The sequence below is a fragment of the Mercenaria mercenaria genome, chromosome 9, assembly GCF_021730395.1.
Source record: "Mercenaria mercenaria strain notata chromosome 9, MADL_Memer_1, whole genome shotgun sequence".
Classification (NCBI taxonomy): domain Eukaryota; kingdom Metazoa; phylum Mollusca; class Bivalvia; order Venerida; family Veneridae; genus Mercenaria; species Mercenaria mercenaria.
In genome coordinates, this window is record NC_069369.1 from 80,378,052 (window position 1) to 80,394,123 (window position 16,072).

Sequence of the window (16,072 nt, forward strand, 5' to 3'; positions counted from 1 at the left end):
ACAAGTATGCAAAATATCAAAGCAAGATCTCAATGGACTTTGAAAATATTTGGGGTGGTACGCAAACTTTAACATTTATTCTAAGTCGAAAAGGGGCCATAATTCAGTCAAAATGCTTGATAGAGTTGCCTCCTCCTTTTTACAGACTGGGGTCATGATGGTAAACAAGTATGCAAAATATCAAAGCAATATCTCAATGGACTTTGAAAATATTTGGGGTGGTACGCAAACTTTAACATTTATTCTAAGTCGAAAAGGGGCCATAATTCAGTCAAAATGCTTGATAGAGTTGCCTCCTCCTTTTTACAGATATGATGGTAAACAAGTATGCAAAATATCAAAGCAATATCTCAATGGACTTTGAAAATATTTGGGGTGGTACGCAAACTTTAACATTTGTGTGACGCTCACGCTCATGCTGACGCCGGGGCGAGTAGGATAGCTCCCCTTTTCTTCGAATAGTCGAGCTAAAAATGTGGTCTTCCGGCACGTGCACAAAGCGTCTGACTTCGGATTTTTTGGAAGAATACACCTTTTCCTTGTGCGTAATAAGCGTTCACATAACTTGTCCGAACCACAACATCTTGCACATAAGTATAGATATCACAGCAAAATCTACTTTTAATGGATACAAACGCATATTTCTGGATAAGCTGATGGACTGTAACGATTCCCAATTGAGGCTTTGCCTTATTTCATATTATCATAATTCTGATAAGACATTGGTGTAGAAGATTTTGCATGTATTTTGCCAGACGCCTGCATCATCACATACTTGTGAACGCAATGGTCGAGAGGGCGAGGACGCTTTCCTACGGAGGTGAAGGCCCCTGGTTCGAATCGAATCCAGGCTACTCCCATTACGGTGTCCTTGGGCAAAGCACTTTATCACGATTGCCTCAGTCGACCCAGCTGTAAATGTGTACCAGCAAATTGCTGGGGGTAAGGTGCAATTGGTTTTAACTGTTCTTAAATTAGAGTCGCTCAAAAGTTCTACAGAGCTTATGTTAATCGTTTCACAAAGCGACGGTAAATAAAATTTACCTTTATACTTTAACTTCAAAGAGCAAAAGAAAATAACAACCGCCAACCAATTATAACTTCCACTTTGTGTTTTATTGAATATTCATCCAAGTTTCCACAAGTTTTAGATTGAAAAGAAACAACGTACTTAAAACAGAGGTAATATATAATTAATCAAGATGAAAATGACATAGCTGCATTTAGGCAAGGGTGTCAGCATTTAGAATAGGACAAAAAGGTACACTTCATGAACTGAATTTTGTCATCAAAACTTGGTTTCAAAATAATCTAACTAGACAATAGAAGATATTTCTATACATTAATACTGAGAAAATGAAAGAACAGCAGAGAGAATAAAGATTATTTTATCCAGGAAATAGATAACAGCACAGAATTTATTAACACAGACACATAAACAGTGCCATTAGTGCACAAATATATTTAAAGGGACATGACTCAAGATGCGTCAACTTTTCACTTTTTTTAAAGGAAAAAGAACTTAAATGAAATATGAAAAAGATTGATATTTCACGAGTATAATACAAGTACTGCTATATCCCTTTTTGTAGGTCACAAAAAGTTTTTCTAGACTAACTTTCACAAACAATTTTACAGACTTCCTGTCTAACTTTCCTAGATATCTTACAGTGTGTTTTTATAAATAAACACAGTTTTGAACCCACTGAACTATTATAATGAAAGCACTTTCTAAATTCAACATATATGGCCTAAATTTGGTGGTTGCTACATACCCTAGTATTTTTGTTACCAGTAACAAATGTTGAGCCATATCTAAAATTCAAAAACAATGACGTAAATCTGAGGTTTGCCCCTTTAAGACTTACTTCACAACACTCAGTCAGACTTCACCACACTCAGCTAGACAAAGACTTTACTACAGACTTCACTACAGTCATTCACGACACACAGCCAGACATAGAATTCGCTTCACTCAGTCATTAACGACATTCAGCCAGACATAGACTTCACTACACTCAGCTATTCACGACACACAGCCAGACATAGTCACATAGACTTCGCTTCACTCAGTCATTAACGACACTCAGCCAGACATAGACTTCGCTTCACTCAGTCATTCACGACACTCAGCCAGACATAGACTTCGCTTCACTCAGTCATTCACGACACTCAGCCAGACATAGACTTCACTACACTCAGCTATTCACGACACTCAGCCAGACAGACTTCGCTTCACTCAGTCATTCACGACACACAGCCAGACATAGACTTCGCTTCACTACAGTCATTCACGACACTCAGCCAGACATAGACTTCACTACACTCAGCTATTCACAACACACAGCCAGACATAGTCACATAGACTTCGCTTCACTCAGTCATTAACGACATTCAGCCAGACATAGACTTCACTACACTCAGTCATTCACGACACTCAGCCAGACAGAGACTTCACTTCAGTCAGCTATTCACGACACTCAGCCAGATATAGACTTCACTACTATCAGTCATTCATGACACTCAGCCAGCCAGAGACTTCAAGATTCTCAGCTATTCACGACATTCAACCAGACAGAAACTTCACGACACCTAGCCAGACAGACTTCATGACACTCAGTCATTCACGACCCTCTGCCAGAGAAAGACTTCACTACACCCAGCCAGCCAGCCAGAGAGACTTCACGAAACTCACATAGCCACATAGAGAAGTAGGTGAGAGGGTGTAAGTAAAAGTCTATAACTATGGAAAGAGCTGAATATTTATCATCACTTCAGTACAAAAAAAGAGACAGTGCATTAACATAAAGAAGTACTTAGCAATTTCTTACACTGCAACAATAATATGAATACATATTGTATAAATAATGGTTAATTTTTTCAGGAAAATGTGCAGACATACGTTGTAGCATTTCAGAGAAGAAACAGCACTGTATTAAACATAGTTTCAATTCAATAATAGCACATCAATATCAACTGAAAGACCTTCATATAAATTTACAATTGATTCATTCAAACAGTTGACAAAAATTTCAAACATAACATAAACGCTAGCACTGTTTTAGCAGTCCCTCATTGTCTACATTGTAACAATCTAAACCAGCTACTGTAAATGCTTTAAATACAAATTAAATTTATACTGAATTTGGTAAAGATTTCTGTTATTCAAATCAACTTAGGGAATCATAACACAGAACTTTTAGAGTCTGCCTCCCCAGTAAATACTATGATTTGCAGATTTCCCCAAGGACTAGATATTTTAGACAGGGTAAGTATAGAATACTGCAAAGTAGTCAACATTTAGATCATGTTGTTTTAAAAGCCTTTACAGGTACAAAAGAAATCATATAAATAGCCTGCAAAAAAAATGGTATAGCATTTTGCACAATATGTAGTATAACAGTGTCGCATTCACATTTTTTAGGTGAAAATGTTTTCTCTCAAAAATCGCTAAAATGTGGGTGCTGTGAAAGTGACAAGTGGTTCAGACTTACAGACACATGAATTTTGCAAAATATTGTAATAAATTACCAAATATATTGTGCAGAAGTGAGTAATCCACTACCACGCTTTTAAAATTAGAAAATTTACATTTTTCTTTTAACAAATACCCGGTTCACTTTATCATTTTTCACTGTCAGACATTCATTCTTAGAATGCCAAACTTGGTGGAAATGATCATGTTGAATATTTTTTTTACCCCAACTGTGAGTCATTAGCTTTAAATTCATTTTACAATTATTTGTGTAACAAAAAGCATTATTTCTCTTTAGCAGAAATGTAACTTCTGTCTCCACCTTTTAAGAATTGTTTACAAAACAGGAAAAAGTAAACAAATAGTCACCATACTGTGTTATCTGCATACCAAGACTTGGCTCAAACAGCTGCATATTTTTTAACACAGTATTCCATGTTCAACTGATGACTTTCATGTAAAATAGAAATTTAAGTTAGACTCAATTTTAACAATTTGCATGTACTACAGAAATACTTAGCTGGATTCAATTACAACAATTTGCATGTACTACAGAGTTCCTTAATTGGATTCAATTTAAAAAATTTGCATGTACTATAGACTTCCTTAATTGGATTCAATTTCAACAACTTGCCTGTACTATAGAATTCCTTAACTGGATTCAATTTCAAAATTTGCATGTACTATAGACTCTTAATTGGATTCAATTTCAACAATTTGCATGTACTATAGACTTTCTTAACTGGATTCAGTTTCAACAATTTGCATGTACTATAGACTTCCTTAATTGGATTCAATTTCAACAATTTGTGTGTACTATAGAAACACTTAATTGGATAACATTCCAACAATTTTTCCACCAGTTTCACTACACTGTTAATAATTTCAAACTAAGTCACTAGGATTCTTCTTGTTGCAATGCCTGTACTTCATCCACTTTCTGCTTGAATTCTTTTGCCAGATCAATCGTCTAAAACAGAAATGTTCAGAAGGATGAAGTTAGAATTCTTTGCTGTAACAGTTTAACCCAAAAATGGTTTTAAAAACTGTGTTTCAAAAGCAAATTTTAAAAACCATCAACAAAAACACTTTAAAAAAGGATCATGTCAATATTGTATGCCTTATGCCTCCTGAAAATGCTTGATAGAATTAAGAATAACAAGCTATTTTATGTACTTGTCTATGGGTATAAATCACACTGTGGTTTTTGCAAAGTAGTTCCGATAAGTCTGTGGGAACCAAAATGGACTGTGTATATTGTGGTTACTAAACTTTCCTAGTGATCCCGGATTTCTTACCAGTGTCAACTTGTTCTCCTCAACCAACTGACAAATTTTATACATGAATCATAAGTATCTAGAAAGAATCACTTCGAAAAAACTGTCTACTGTAAAATTGACAACAACACTCTCTATATAGGTTTATCATTTATGAACCAATTAACAAGCACAGCTAACCTTGAACTTTACAGCCAGTTGTTCGACTTTGCATTCCCCTTCCGAGTAATCTTGTGCAGTCCAACACCAAGCTGTCTCTGATGTGTTCATAGGTGTAACACTGATATCTGGGGTGAGCAGGTGGTTACAGGCAAGCTTGTGAACCTGCTCCCTCCGTAACAACAGTCGGTACTTTCCTGCAACAAAATATCATTTAAATATAAACAGTTACTGGGTAATTTGTTTCTCTGTTTGATCTTGGATATCAGTGTTTTTGTTATGTAACAGTAGCCAGATTTGTTTCTCTGTTTGATCTTGGATATCAGTGTTTTTGTTATGTAACAGTAACCAGATTTGTTTCTCTGTTTGATCTTGGATATCAGTGTTTTTGTTATGTAACAGTAGCCAGATTTGTTTCTCTGTTTGATCTTGGATATCAGTGTTTTTGTTATGTAACAGTAGCCAGATTTGTTTCTCTGTTTGATCTTGGATATCAGTGTTTTTGTTATGTAACAGTAGCCAGATGATGTTGGATTCTGTGCTAGAACTGACCTGGTCTTCAGAAGCAACTCAAACCTTCTCAATACGTACAGAGGGCCAGGGAACCGACTCCCAACTTTATTACTCATTGCCCTGTGACCTATCTTTGAACTAACAAACTGTTTTAAAAGAGAACGTTTTTTCCATACATAACATAAGCAATATTTTTCTAGTCAAGCAATCTTCTAGTCTAGTTAAAAAAGAGCTGTTTGTTTGTAAAATATGAATGCCCCCCCCACCCCCCCTTTAATGGCCTGTCCCATTTTCAGTCACAAAATAACAATGACTTTGACCTTTGACCCATTGACCCCCAACTCAATAGGGTCATCTGCTGACCAAGGGCAATTATCCTATCAAGTACATGGACTGTATGCAAAAGTGTTCTCAAGTTATTGGGGGTTGTTTTCAGTCTCAAGGTCACTGTGTTCTTGACCATTGACCTATGGACTCAAAAAATGCACAGGCAATTATCCTCTGACTTTGAAGGCAGTAGGCCAAAGGTTTCTTAAGTTACTGAGTCGAAACCACTTTCAATCTCAAGATCACTTGACCTTTGACCTACTAACCCAAAGTAATTGGGTCCTCCACTGACCTATGAAGTTTTGACAATTGTAGGACAAAGCATTAATTAAATGAGCTGAAACAGTTTTCAGTCTCAAGGTCACGGTGACCTTGACCTTTGACCCAAAATAATACAAGTCATCTACTGACCACAGGCAATCAGGTTATGAAGTATTGTGAGACCAAGTGTTTTCTAGTTACTGACATCAAATGGTCTCCTGACCGACCTACCAACAATGAGCAAAACAGTATACTCCCTCTCTTTGGAAGGGGAACATTACAAGCTGATATGCAAGGAGCAACTGAAGTAACTATATTTATGGTCTATTCATACTAGTTCTTCATAGTAATTGGAAACTATCACACAGAATAGAAATGGCACAAAACCAATTGTAAGGCTTTTGGTCAAATGAAAACAACAGAAAACTTCGCCCATCAAACTAGTTACGTCCTACTATATGTCGGAAACTCACATTTGCCAGAATCTGATATGATGTCACTTATTGCTATAAAATAAAAAACAAACACTTTCCAAAAGCTGAGTTCTGAAGTAAGACTATACCTGTTTCTTTATGTTTAAGAATTTTCATTTCTCCGACGCCTTTCTCCTTCCACTGGTTTGCATCTTTATCAAACCTGTACAGTTTGGCTCGATGTGAAAATTCTACAGTTTCATCTTCTTCACCTAAAATATAACAAGAGCTGTCAGTGGACAGCGCGCTCGACTATTCTCAGTGCTTGATGGTATAATACAAGCTATGAGTAAAACTTTAACATTACAATAAGCATATTCTATGTCGAAAAGGGGCCATAATTCAATCAAAATGCTTGATAGAGTTGCCTCCTCCTTTTTACAGACTGGAGTCATGATGAAAGGGGCCCTAATTCAGTCAAAATGCTTGATAGAGTTGCCTCCTCCTTTTTACAGACTGGGGCCATGATGGTAAACAAGTATGCAAAATATCAAAGCAATATCTCAATGGACTTTGAAAATATTTGGGGTGGTACGCAAACTTTAACATTTATTCTTAGTCAAAAAGGGGCCATAATTCAGTCAAAATGCTTTGATAGAGTTGCCTCCTCCTTTTTACAGACTGGGGTCATGATGGTAAAGAAGTATGCAAAATATGAAAGCAATATCTCAATGGACTTTGAAAATATTTGGGGTGGTACGCAAACTTTAACATTTATTCTAAGTTGAAAAGGGGCAATAATTCAGTCAAAATGCTTGATAGAGTTGCCTCCTCCTTTTTACAGATTGGGGTCATGATGGTAAAGAAGTATGCAAAATATGAAAGCAATATCTCAATGGACTTTGAAAATATTTGGGGTGGTACGCAAACTTTAACATTTGTGTGACGCTAACACTCACGCTCACGCCGAAGCCGGGGCGAGTAGGATAGCTCCCCTATTCTTCGAATAGTCGAGCTAAAAAACTCAAGTCATTTTGATATCACTGCGGAAAATGGTTCCGTATACCGGAGTGTACGCATTCCGTATACTCCTAATATACGGGCGTATACGGAAACATTTTTCCCATATATGGAACATTCCATATACAGGAATCCCGTATTCTTTAATTGGACATTCATGTTTTTCTCACATGGATCCGTTCATTCATACTTAGCATAAATACGTTTCAACAGTTTATGTCAGTATTCAAAGTTAGGGATTGTCAAGGTCCAAAAGTATGTTTAAGGCACAGGTTTTGATCATACTTTCAGGAAAGATACCTTTTATATGATATTTGTATATTAGACATATACGGGACCGTATACTACCGTATATGCACATATTTTTCGCAGTGTATGTAGCACAAGTTATTTAGTATGTTATATATCAATTAAATATTGCAATCACCTTTGCAAAAACATGTCTGTAGATCATTTGGCAGTAAAATGTATGGTACTTACACACTTACATTTTCTTGTCAACATTTCACCAAAACCAGTATTTTTGATCATCTTTAAGCCTTATCACAGCATAAATATTGGCTAGATATCAAGTAAGTTGTATCAAATATAGCTAACAAACTATTTGCCAACATTGAAAACTAAGTCAACATTCAATCTAAAATTTAATATCCACCTACACAAGTTAGGGTTAGAAATCTTTGTTTTCCTGGGGTTCAAAGTCTCATCAACATGTCTTGGGTCATTTGCAGGTCTTTTTTTTTTTGTTTATCGTCACACCTACGCAATTATATGTCATATGGGGACTTCCCAGCTTTGATGGTGGAGGAAGTCCCCAGGTGCCCCTCTGTGCATAATTTCATCAGAGGCAAGCACCAGGGTAGAATCACCAACTTTCCGTAAGCCAGCTGGATGGCTTCCTCACATGAAAAATTCACAGCCCTGAGTGAGGCTCGAACCCACATCGGTGAGGGGCAAGTGATTCAAAGCCAGGGAACTTAAGCACTAGGCCAGGACGGCCCCTGCTAAATTTTTTACTAATAAAGCAAGACCCTATGTGGCCCTACTGGAATTATGTCAGTTAAGGGTGGGCAGCTAGATATCATCACTGACTTTTTGCAGGCCAGCTGAATGGCTTCCACATACGATGACCAGAGAAAGGCTTAAAAATGTAGTGGTACAGAACAATTAATTCAGTGAGCAACAATAGCTTCCTAGCAATGGAAACCCACTGTTTCAGAAAAAAAATTCTGAATCTATCCCAAAATTTCAGCAAGTTTCTGCCCTGGCAATGGATGCCCTAGCCTAAGAGTGAGAAAAAAAATTCTTGCACTATTTTTCACCTGTTCAAAATCAAGCAGACATACAAGAGTCAAAATTCTATTCCTCTCCTGCAGAACATTCTCCTTTTGACTTCAAAACACGGCTTTTCCAAAAAAAAAAAAAAGATTTTGTGTTTAAGAATCTCATCATCACAATTTAGGTAATATGGCCACTTGAAGGTGGAAGAAGACACCAGGTGCCCCTTTGGACATTATTTCATCCCTGGAGGACACCTGGAAAAACCATCTATGCTCCGTTAGACAGCTGGATGGCATCCTCACATGCAGAAGGCTATATCCAAAGTGAAGTTTTGAACCAACATTGGTTAGGGGCAAGTGATTTGGAGTCGGGCATCATTATTTCTCAGCCCCCCCCCCCCCCCCCCCCCCCCACAAAAGTAGAAAAATATAATTAACTTACCAGTTTTCACATCTATAAGCTCAGGTAAAGGTACTACAGGTTCAAAGTGTTGTTCCTCTCCCTGCTGAACATCCCCCTCATCCCCACTGCCTCCCTCTCCTGCATCATCTGCTCCTGCTCCACCTCCAAACAGTTGTCTCCCAGCACCTTGCCACTGGAACGGTTTACTGGTATCTGAAAACAACAACCTGCTATGGTATCATTTTAAAACAAGGCATCATCAAATATGTTACAACAGTATGCCTATTACTACCTTTTATTTTTCGTTACTGGCTTTGACCCGCTAGGGAACTGCCATGGTTAAACCTTTGCTAATATTTGTGAAAATAAAACATGCAGGACTATTTATCAGCAATGAGTAAGATAACAGAAATAGCTAAGAGCTACAAATTTCTAATGAGACTCAATTTTAATCCTGGAAGAAAATTGACACCAAGATTACCAGTTATACCATAAATTACATATCATTTGAAGAATTACTGTGGTCTGTTGTTTATACTCATACCTTTCTTTGTTTTGTTTATAAGCAAAAAAGATGGGTACATACCGGTACTAAAAGAGCTAACTCCTCCCCCTGCTGCAAGTGATGCAAATGAGAACTGAGAGCCTCCGCCTCCAAAAAGAAATCCTCCTGCTTCTGTAGACTTCTCCTCACCTGAGAATTCAAAATTCATGACTATCATAACTCAAGGGCCAGTGGCATAGCTAGACATACTTCTGTGAGCCTATGGCTGTGTACAATTTGTTTTGAAACAGAAGAATGTTAAGTGCTCTATTCTTAAAATTTGAATAAAATCACAAGAGAAGTTACCTAAATGGTTTCAATGTTTTCCAGTATTTCTCATAAGAATGAAGATTAAAAGGATGATGTCTTCTTAACCCTTATCATGCTGGACACATTTGATTCTGCCTTTGTGACAGGTGTGGATCATGATCAGCCTGCACATATGTGCAGTCTGATCATGGTCTGCACTGTTTGCCATTCAGTCTGTATCTTTTTGGTATGCACTCCTTTTAACAGTTCTGTCCAAATTGAAAGATGGACAAGGGCATTATAGAAATTTAGCAGGGTAAGGGTTAATAAAAACATCTTTGCCAAGGAAAACACCATTTTTTGAAAATATAAGGCAGGGTGGCATTGTCAACACATGCCTTTAATGGGAGTGTTTCCAAATCACTCCAAGCCCTCTACAGAGGTTCTATATTAACAAAAGAAACATAGCTGGAAACAAGTAAGTAGTATAATACAATGTTATTTATTATCATCTCAAGTACCTAGAATCATTTGAAAACTATCTATTAAAATTCAAAATTTATGTTGGATAGAGCTGTATCATAAGGTTTAATTCCCCGTAAATACTTCTACTTACATCAATCAATAAAATGAAATCCAGAGGTACAAACAAAATTCCCATATGTATATTATCTTTAACCTTTGGGATCAACACATTAATGTCTCCAAGATACAGCTGTTTGGACCTAAACAATAATTTCACTGTTTTCTAGTGCTCAAATATCAAGAAGAAGTTCATTTTGAATAGCATAATCTTGTCCGTTGTAAGCAGGCATGACAATTGAATACCCAGAGTTTGTTCAAACTCCGTCTGTGCCCTAAGTCAATCTGAACTAAAGCCAGTTTCAAAGCAAGTCTTTTACCTAACCACATAATTAAACAGGCCTGGAATAAAAAGGAAAAATAATTATTTTTAAACCTACCATTTGTTTCTTCATCTTCATAATCATCGTCATCATCATCATCATCCTCATCTTCATAGTCATCATCATCATCATCTTCATCATCATCATCAACCTCGCCTTCCTCTTGTGTTTGACTTAGACCATGACTCTGATCAACAACACCTCTGATAGCTTCAAAATCTGGTAGCTCATCATTACATCCAAGACAACCTGGACATGGCGGTTTTCTTGTATATAAATAGAAATGATCAGGTAACATTAATTCACGCGCTTTTCGAATTTCTTCTTCAGTGGCTTCTTCAACGCTTGTAATTTTAACATCTTCATCACTACCTGCCTCATCAGTATGAGATTCTGGTACTCCACCAACAGCACCAATCGTTTCAACAGTTACCACAGCAGACGCCGATTTAGAATCCTGCTGCTCTTTTGGTTTTGAGACTTTTGTCCCGCTTATCTTTTCCTGAGCTTCCTTGACAGAACTTTCAAATTCCTTTGCTATTTCCTCATTTTTGAATTTAATAGAAAACTGTTCTGGTTTAGGTTCTCCTTCAGCAAAGTCCATTGCATACCAAACAAGTGCTCGTCCTTGGCTGTTTGGCATGGTCTTAAAATTCAGATCAGGAGAAATATAATGATTACAGCATAATTTCAAGATCTGTTCTCTACGCATAACAATGCGAGCCTTGTTTGTCTCTGAATGGTACAAAACTTTAACATCCCCAAGCCCTCTCTCCTTCCACTCACCGTTAAAAAATCGAAATAATTTTGCTCGGTGCGAGAATATCCTTTCCTCTTCTTCTTCACCGGTTTTTACTTCAATATGGTCTGGAAGCTCTATTACTGGTTCAAAATGGATATGTGAATCATCACCCTCTTTGTTAACATAAAAACCATCTTCAGTAATTTCAGGGGATTTTGGAGACATGACTCCTGTAACATTCTGTGAAGCACCAGCTGTCTGTTTAGTTGGACTTTGCTTTTTAATTGGGGTCATACTCATAGAGAAGTTGAAACCAGATCCAAGAGAAGCAGCTGGCTGTGGTTTTGCATCATCTGACGTAGGAGCAAAGGTGAATTTAAATCCTTCAGTTTGTGTTTTCTGGGGTGATCCAAACTGGAACCCTTCTGGCTTCTTTTCTGTATTTGCTGAAGGCATACCAAATGTAAAACCAGCTTTACTGCCAGAATCTTGTTTCTGTTTTACGTCTGCTGCTGCAGTCCCTGGTTTAAGTCCTGCAGCAGAGTCGTCTGCTTTCACAGCAGGTACAGCTGTAGCTAATGTAGAGGCAGAAAAACCTGGAGCTTTGTTTTCAGGTCGGGCTGTACCACAACATGGACACTTTTCGACTATACCTTCATTGCTCACATAACAACCACTGCAAGTCCAACTATCTGGGCTAGCCAAAAACTTTGCAAGCAGACTTTCTCCAGCTCCTGTTGTCTGTTCTTTCACTTCTGTTTTGTCTTCTGGAATATCCTGAGTTGTTGAATCTGGTGTCTCTGTTGTGGATTCACCAAAAACAAAACCTTTACCAGCACTGCTGGACTGATTCCCTCCAAATACTGTACTACTGACAGACGTATCTTGTTTCCCTCCAAACCCTCCAAATATGGTACTACTGGTGGCTGGGGAATCTTTACTCCCTCCAAAAAGAGAACTACTGACAGCAGCAGTGCTTGGTTCCCCTCCAAATATACTGCTTGCTGTAACTGGTGTCCCAAATATACTGCTAGTTGTAACTGGTTTTCCAAATATACTGCTTGTAGTAGCTGGTGTTCCAAAGATGCTGCTTGTAGTAGCTGGTGTTCCAAAGATGCTGCTTGTAGTAGCGGGTGTTCCAAAGATGCTGCTTGTAGAAGCCTGACTGGTGGAGCTTGAACCAAACACAAATCCAGCAGATGAAGTTGTTGCAGTAGGTGTAGAGTCTACTGGCTTTACTCCGAAAGCATTACTTGGCTGAGTGGACACTGTCGTTGGAGTGCCAAATGTGAAACCAGATGGTGGCTGACTAACTGCACTGGTTGTGGTGGGTGTGCCGAATTTGAAACCAGACTCTGTTGCAGGTTTAGTGTCTGCTGGCTGTGTGCCAAACTTAAATCCAGATTCAGTCTTTGCTGTACTACTTGAATCTGATGGCTGACTACCAAACTTGAATCCACCACCAGTCTGGGCACCAACACCAAATCCAGAACCGCCAAAGCCACCAAAGCCAGATTCCTGTTTAACATCTTCTGGCTTGACACCTGGTTTAAGGGTACCACAGCAGGGACATTTGAGAACTTCACCATCACTATTAACATAACATCCATCACAGGTCCAGGACCCTGCTTTTGGCTTGAACATGGATGCCAGGTCACCTTTACCATCTGCAGATTTACTCTGCTCTGACTTTGTGTCTGTTTTAACAGTGGCAGAATCTGACTTAGTTGTGTTGCTGGCAGCTGTTGGCTGAGATCCAAACTTAAAACCACCTCTACTTCCAAACCCTGAGCCTAGGCCGCTAAACCCACCAAAGCCAGATTCTTTCTTAACATCCTCTGGTTTGACACCCGGTTTAGGAGTCCCACAACAGGGACATTTGAGTACTTCGCCGTCATTATTCACATAACATCCATTACATGTCCAAGACCCTGCTTTTGGCTTGAACATAGAAGCCAGATCACCTTTTCCTTCCGCAGATTTACTGTCCTTTGTCTTCGTCTCAGTTTTACCAGCTGTAGTATCTGTGGTTGCTTCACTCTCAGTTGTAGGCAGTCCAGCTTGACATTTTTCAAATACTTTTTTAAAGTTGTCTGCTATATCCACAGTCTTAAACTTCACTGCAAATTTCTCATGTTTCATTTCACCTTCAGCAAAGTCCGTTGCATTCCAAACCCAAGCACGATCTGACGAACTCATCTGCGTAAGTTTCATACTTTCAGTCAATTTGTGGTTTGCACATAACTTCAAAACTTGTTCTCGTCTCATCAAAATCCTAACAGTTTTTGTTTCCCTATGTCTTAAAATCTTCATGTCGCCAATACCTCGTTCTTTCCACTGTTCGGCATCTTTGTCAAAACGGAATAATTTTGCCCGCTCGCAGAACATTTTCTCCTCTTCTTCCTCACCTGTTTTCACCTCAATTAGCTCTGGTAGCTGTATAACTGGTTTAAAATCAACATTTGGTTCATATTCATCAATATGGTCATCTGATCCTGTTGAAATGTTGTGCCGTCTCGGAAGAGTCTGGCCAAATACTGGCATACCAGCACCAGCAAATCCTTTCTGGTCACCAGATGCTTGAAAAGCAGCTGCAGTTGGACCTTGAGCAGCCAAGCTTCCAAATGATGGTGATTTATTCTGTCCAAGAGTGAAAACTGAACCAGTCCCTTGACTTCCTGCTGTGGACTGGGTGGCATCACTACCTGGTGATTTTGCAGATGCAACGGTTGGCTTTGACGGTGTCAAAGAAAATCCACTAAATGGCTTGGGGGCGGGTGCAGCAGTTGTTACTGGAGTCTGGTCTTTTACTTTATCGTCTACCTTTGGTTCAGTTATCTTTGGAGTTGATGTGAAAGAAAACCCTTTAAATACTGTTTTTTGTGGAGTTGAGACATTTGGTGTTACTGGACTGGTTCCATCTTGGTGTTTGGCAGCCAGACTGCTCAGAATTGAAGAAGCAGAACCAGGCTGAACTTGACCTTGGCCTTGTGTTGCAGCAGATGCATTACTTGGTGTGCCAGATTTTGTACTTCCTGTTACACTAGTAGTAGCGGCTGGAATTCCAACCGAGCCAGGGATCAGTAAAGGCTTGGCTTCTGATGTCTGGCTGGGTATTACTGCGTTTGGTGGCATCATAGGTGCAGCCGGTTTACTAGGTGCAACCTGTGCAGGAACTGGCTTTTGCTGCATGGCAGGGGATATGGCCGGCTGCATGGTTGAAGACATTGCCGGTACTGTACCTGGTTTTGTTGCCATTCCAAACTGTCCCTGCATCATGCCCGCTTGTGTCGGCATGGAGGAGGGCTGAACTTGTGGGCTGTTTTGTGAAAAGTAGCCAGGCCCTGGTAATTGTGAAGGCGGCTGCTGAACCAGGGCAGGATACCCAGCCCCATACTGTATTGATGGGCCTCTTAGAGCATTGGCAAACATTCCAGCACTTGTAGGATTCAATCCTCGCACCTGTTGCTGTTGTTGGGGCGAGTAGGTGATGGTTGATTTACCCTCAACACCAGCTTTATGTCCAAATGGCCACTCTTGTATAAGGTTCTGATCAGTGCCGTATAATTCATTATCGTTGTCTGGGTCATAGAACTCTCCATCAACATGGCTAAAACCATCATCGTATGTGGGCTGACCATAGGCTGAGCCTGGACGTGGACTTGCCGCTGAGTAACCATACTGCGCCATATGTGGTGGAAGTCCATTCTGACCAGGGAAATCGTACATTGAAGCACCTCCTGAAAAACACATTAGTTTTTATTATTTGATCCGGGGTGGAAAAGTAGATCTTTCCATAATGCTGATAAAACTATATTAAATTTGTAAAACATACTATATTTAACACTGGCAATATTTTGAGGCTACATGTATATATATATATTTAACATCAGTTTGAAACACTTACAATGCAGTTTTCAAGCCTTTTTTTACAGGGTTCAAATTTAGACACGCATACTCGCTAAAAGCCAGTGGAAATTTAGAATAGCTAGTGCCCTGAAAAAGCACTCGCTTATTTTAGCGAGTCAATGAAATGCCAGGCAAATGTAATATTCCTAAAGAAAAATATGACTGTACAATAATTAAAGTTCCAAATATAGTTTCAGTTGAATCGGATCCGATCAGTCGTAGAAAAAGTTCAAATAGGTGTATGACGTAACCGTTTCCAGTGTAAATCATTTCGGAATACGCGGACAGATACATTGAGCGGTAAATGACGTTTTTACGCCTGGTAAAAATGTAAAAACATGCGCACTGCATGTCACCTCAGTGTAGTGAACATTTGTGCCAAGTTTCTTTGAAATCCTTCAGCAGTTCATGAGTTACAGAGCAGACTCAGCGAAGTCATATATGACCTTTCACTCTTAAGTGTGACCTTGACCTTGAAGCTAGTCATCCGAAACAAGCGCTCTGCACCTCGTCTCAGTGTGGTGAACATTTGTGCCAAGTTTCTTTGAAATCTTCAAACAGTTCAAGAGTTACAGAGCGGACACGAAACACACTC

General features: G+C 39.0%; 1 protein-coding gene across 1 annotated transcript in view; it reads right to left on the minus strand.

Annotated features, from left to right (window-relative positions):
- Window positions 1-1,094: 1,094 nt before the first annotated feature.
- LOC123547578 (E3 SUMO-protein ligase RanBP2-like) overlaps window positions 1,095-16,072 on the minus strand; it is a 61,392-nt gene continuing 46,414 nt past the window's right edge. The window contains exons 23-28 of the mRNA XM_053551846.1: window positions 10,884-15,308; window positions 9,715-9,822; window positions 9,168-9,341; window positions 6,575-6,697; window positions 4,933-5,108; window positions 1,095-4,445 (exon numbers count right to left, since the gene is read on the minus strand). Coding sequence (XP_053407821.1) covers window positions 4,374-4,445; window positions 4,933-5,108; window positions 6,575-6,697; window positions 9,168-9,341; window positions 9,715-9,822; window positions 10,884-15,308 — 5,078 coding nt within the window. The 3' untranslated portion in view covers window positions 1,095-4,373. The remainder of the gene's footprint in view (window positions 4,446-4,932; window positions 5,109-6,574; window positions 6,698-9,167; window positions 9,342-9,714; window positions 9,823-10,883; window positions 15,309-16,072) is intronic.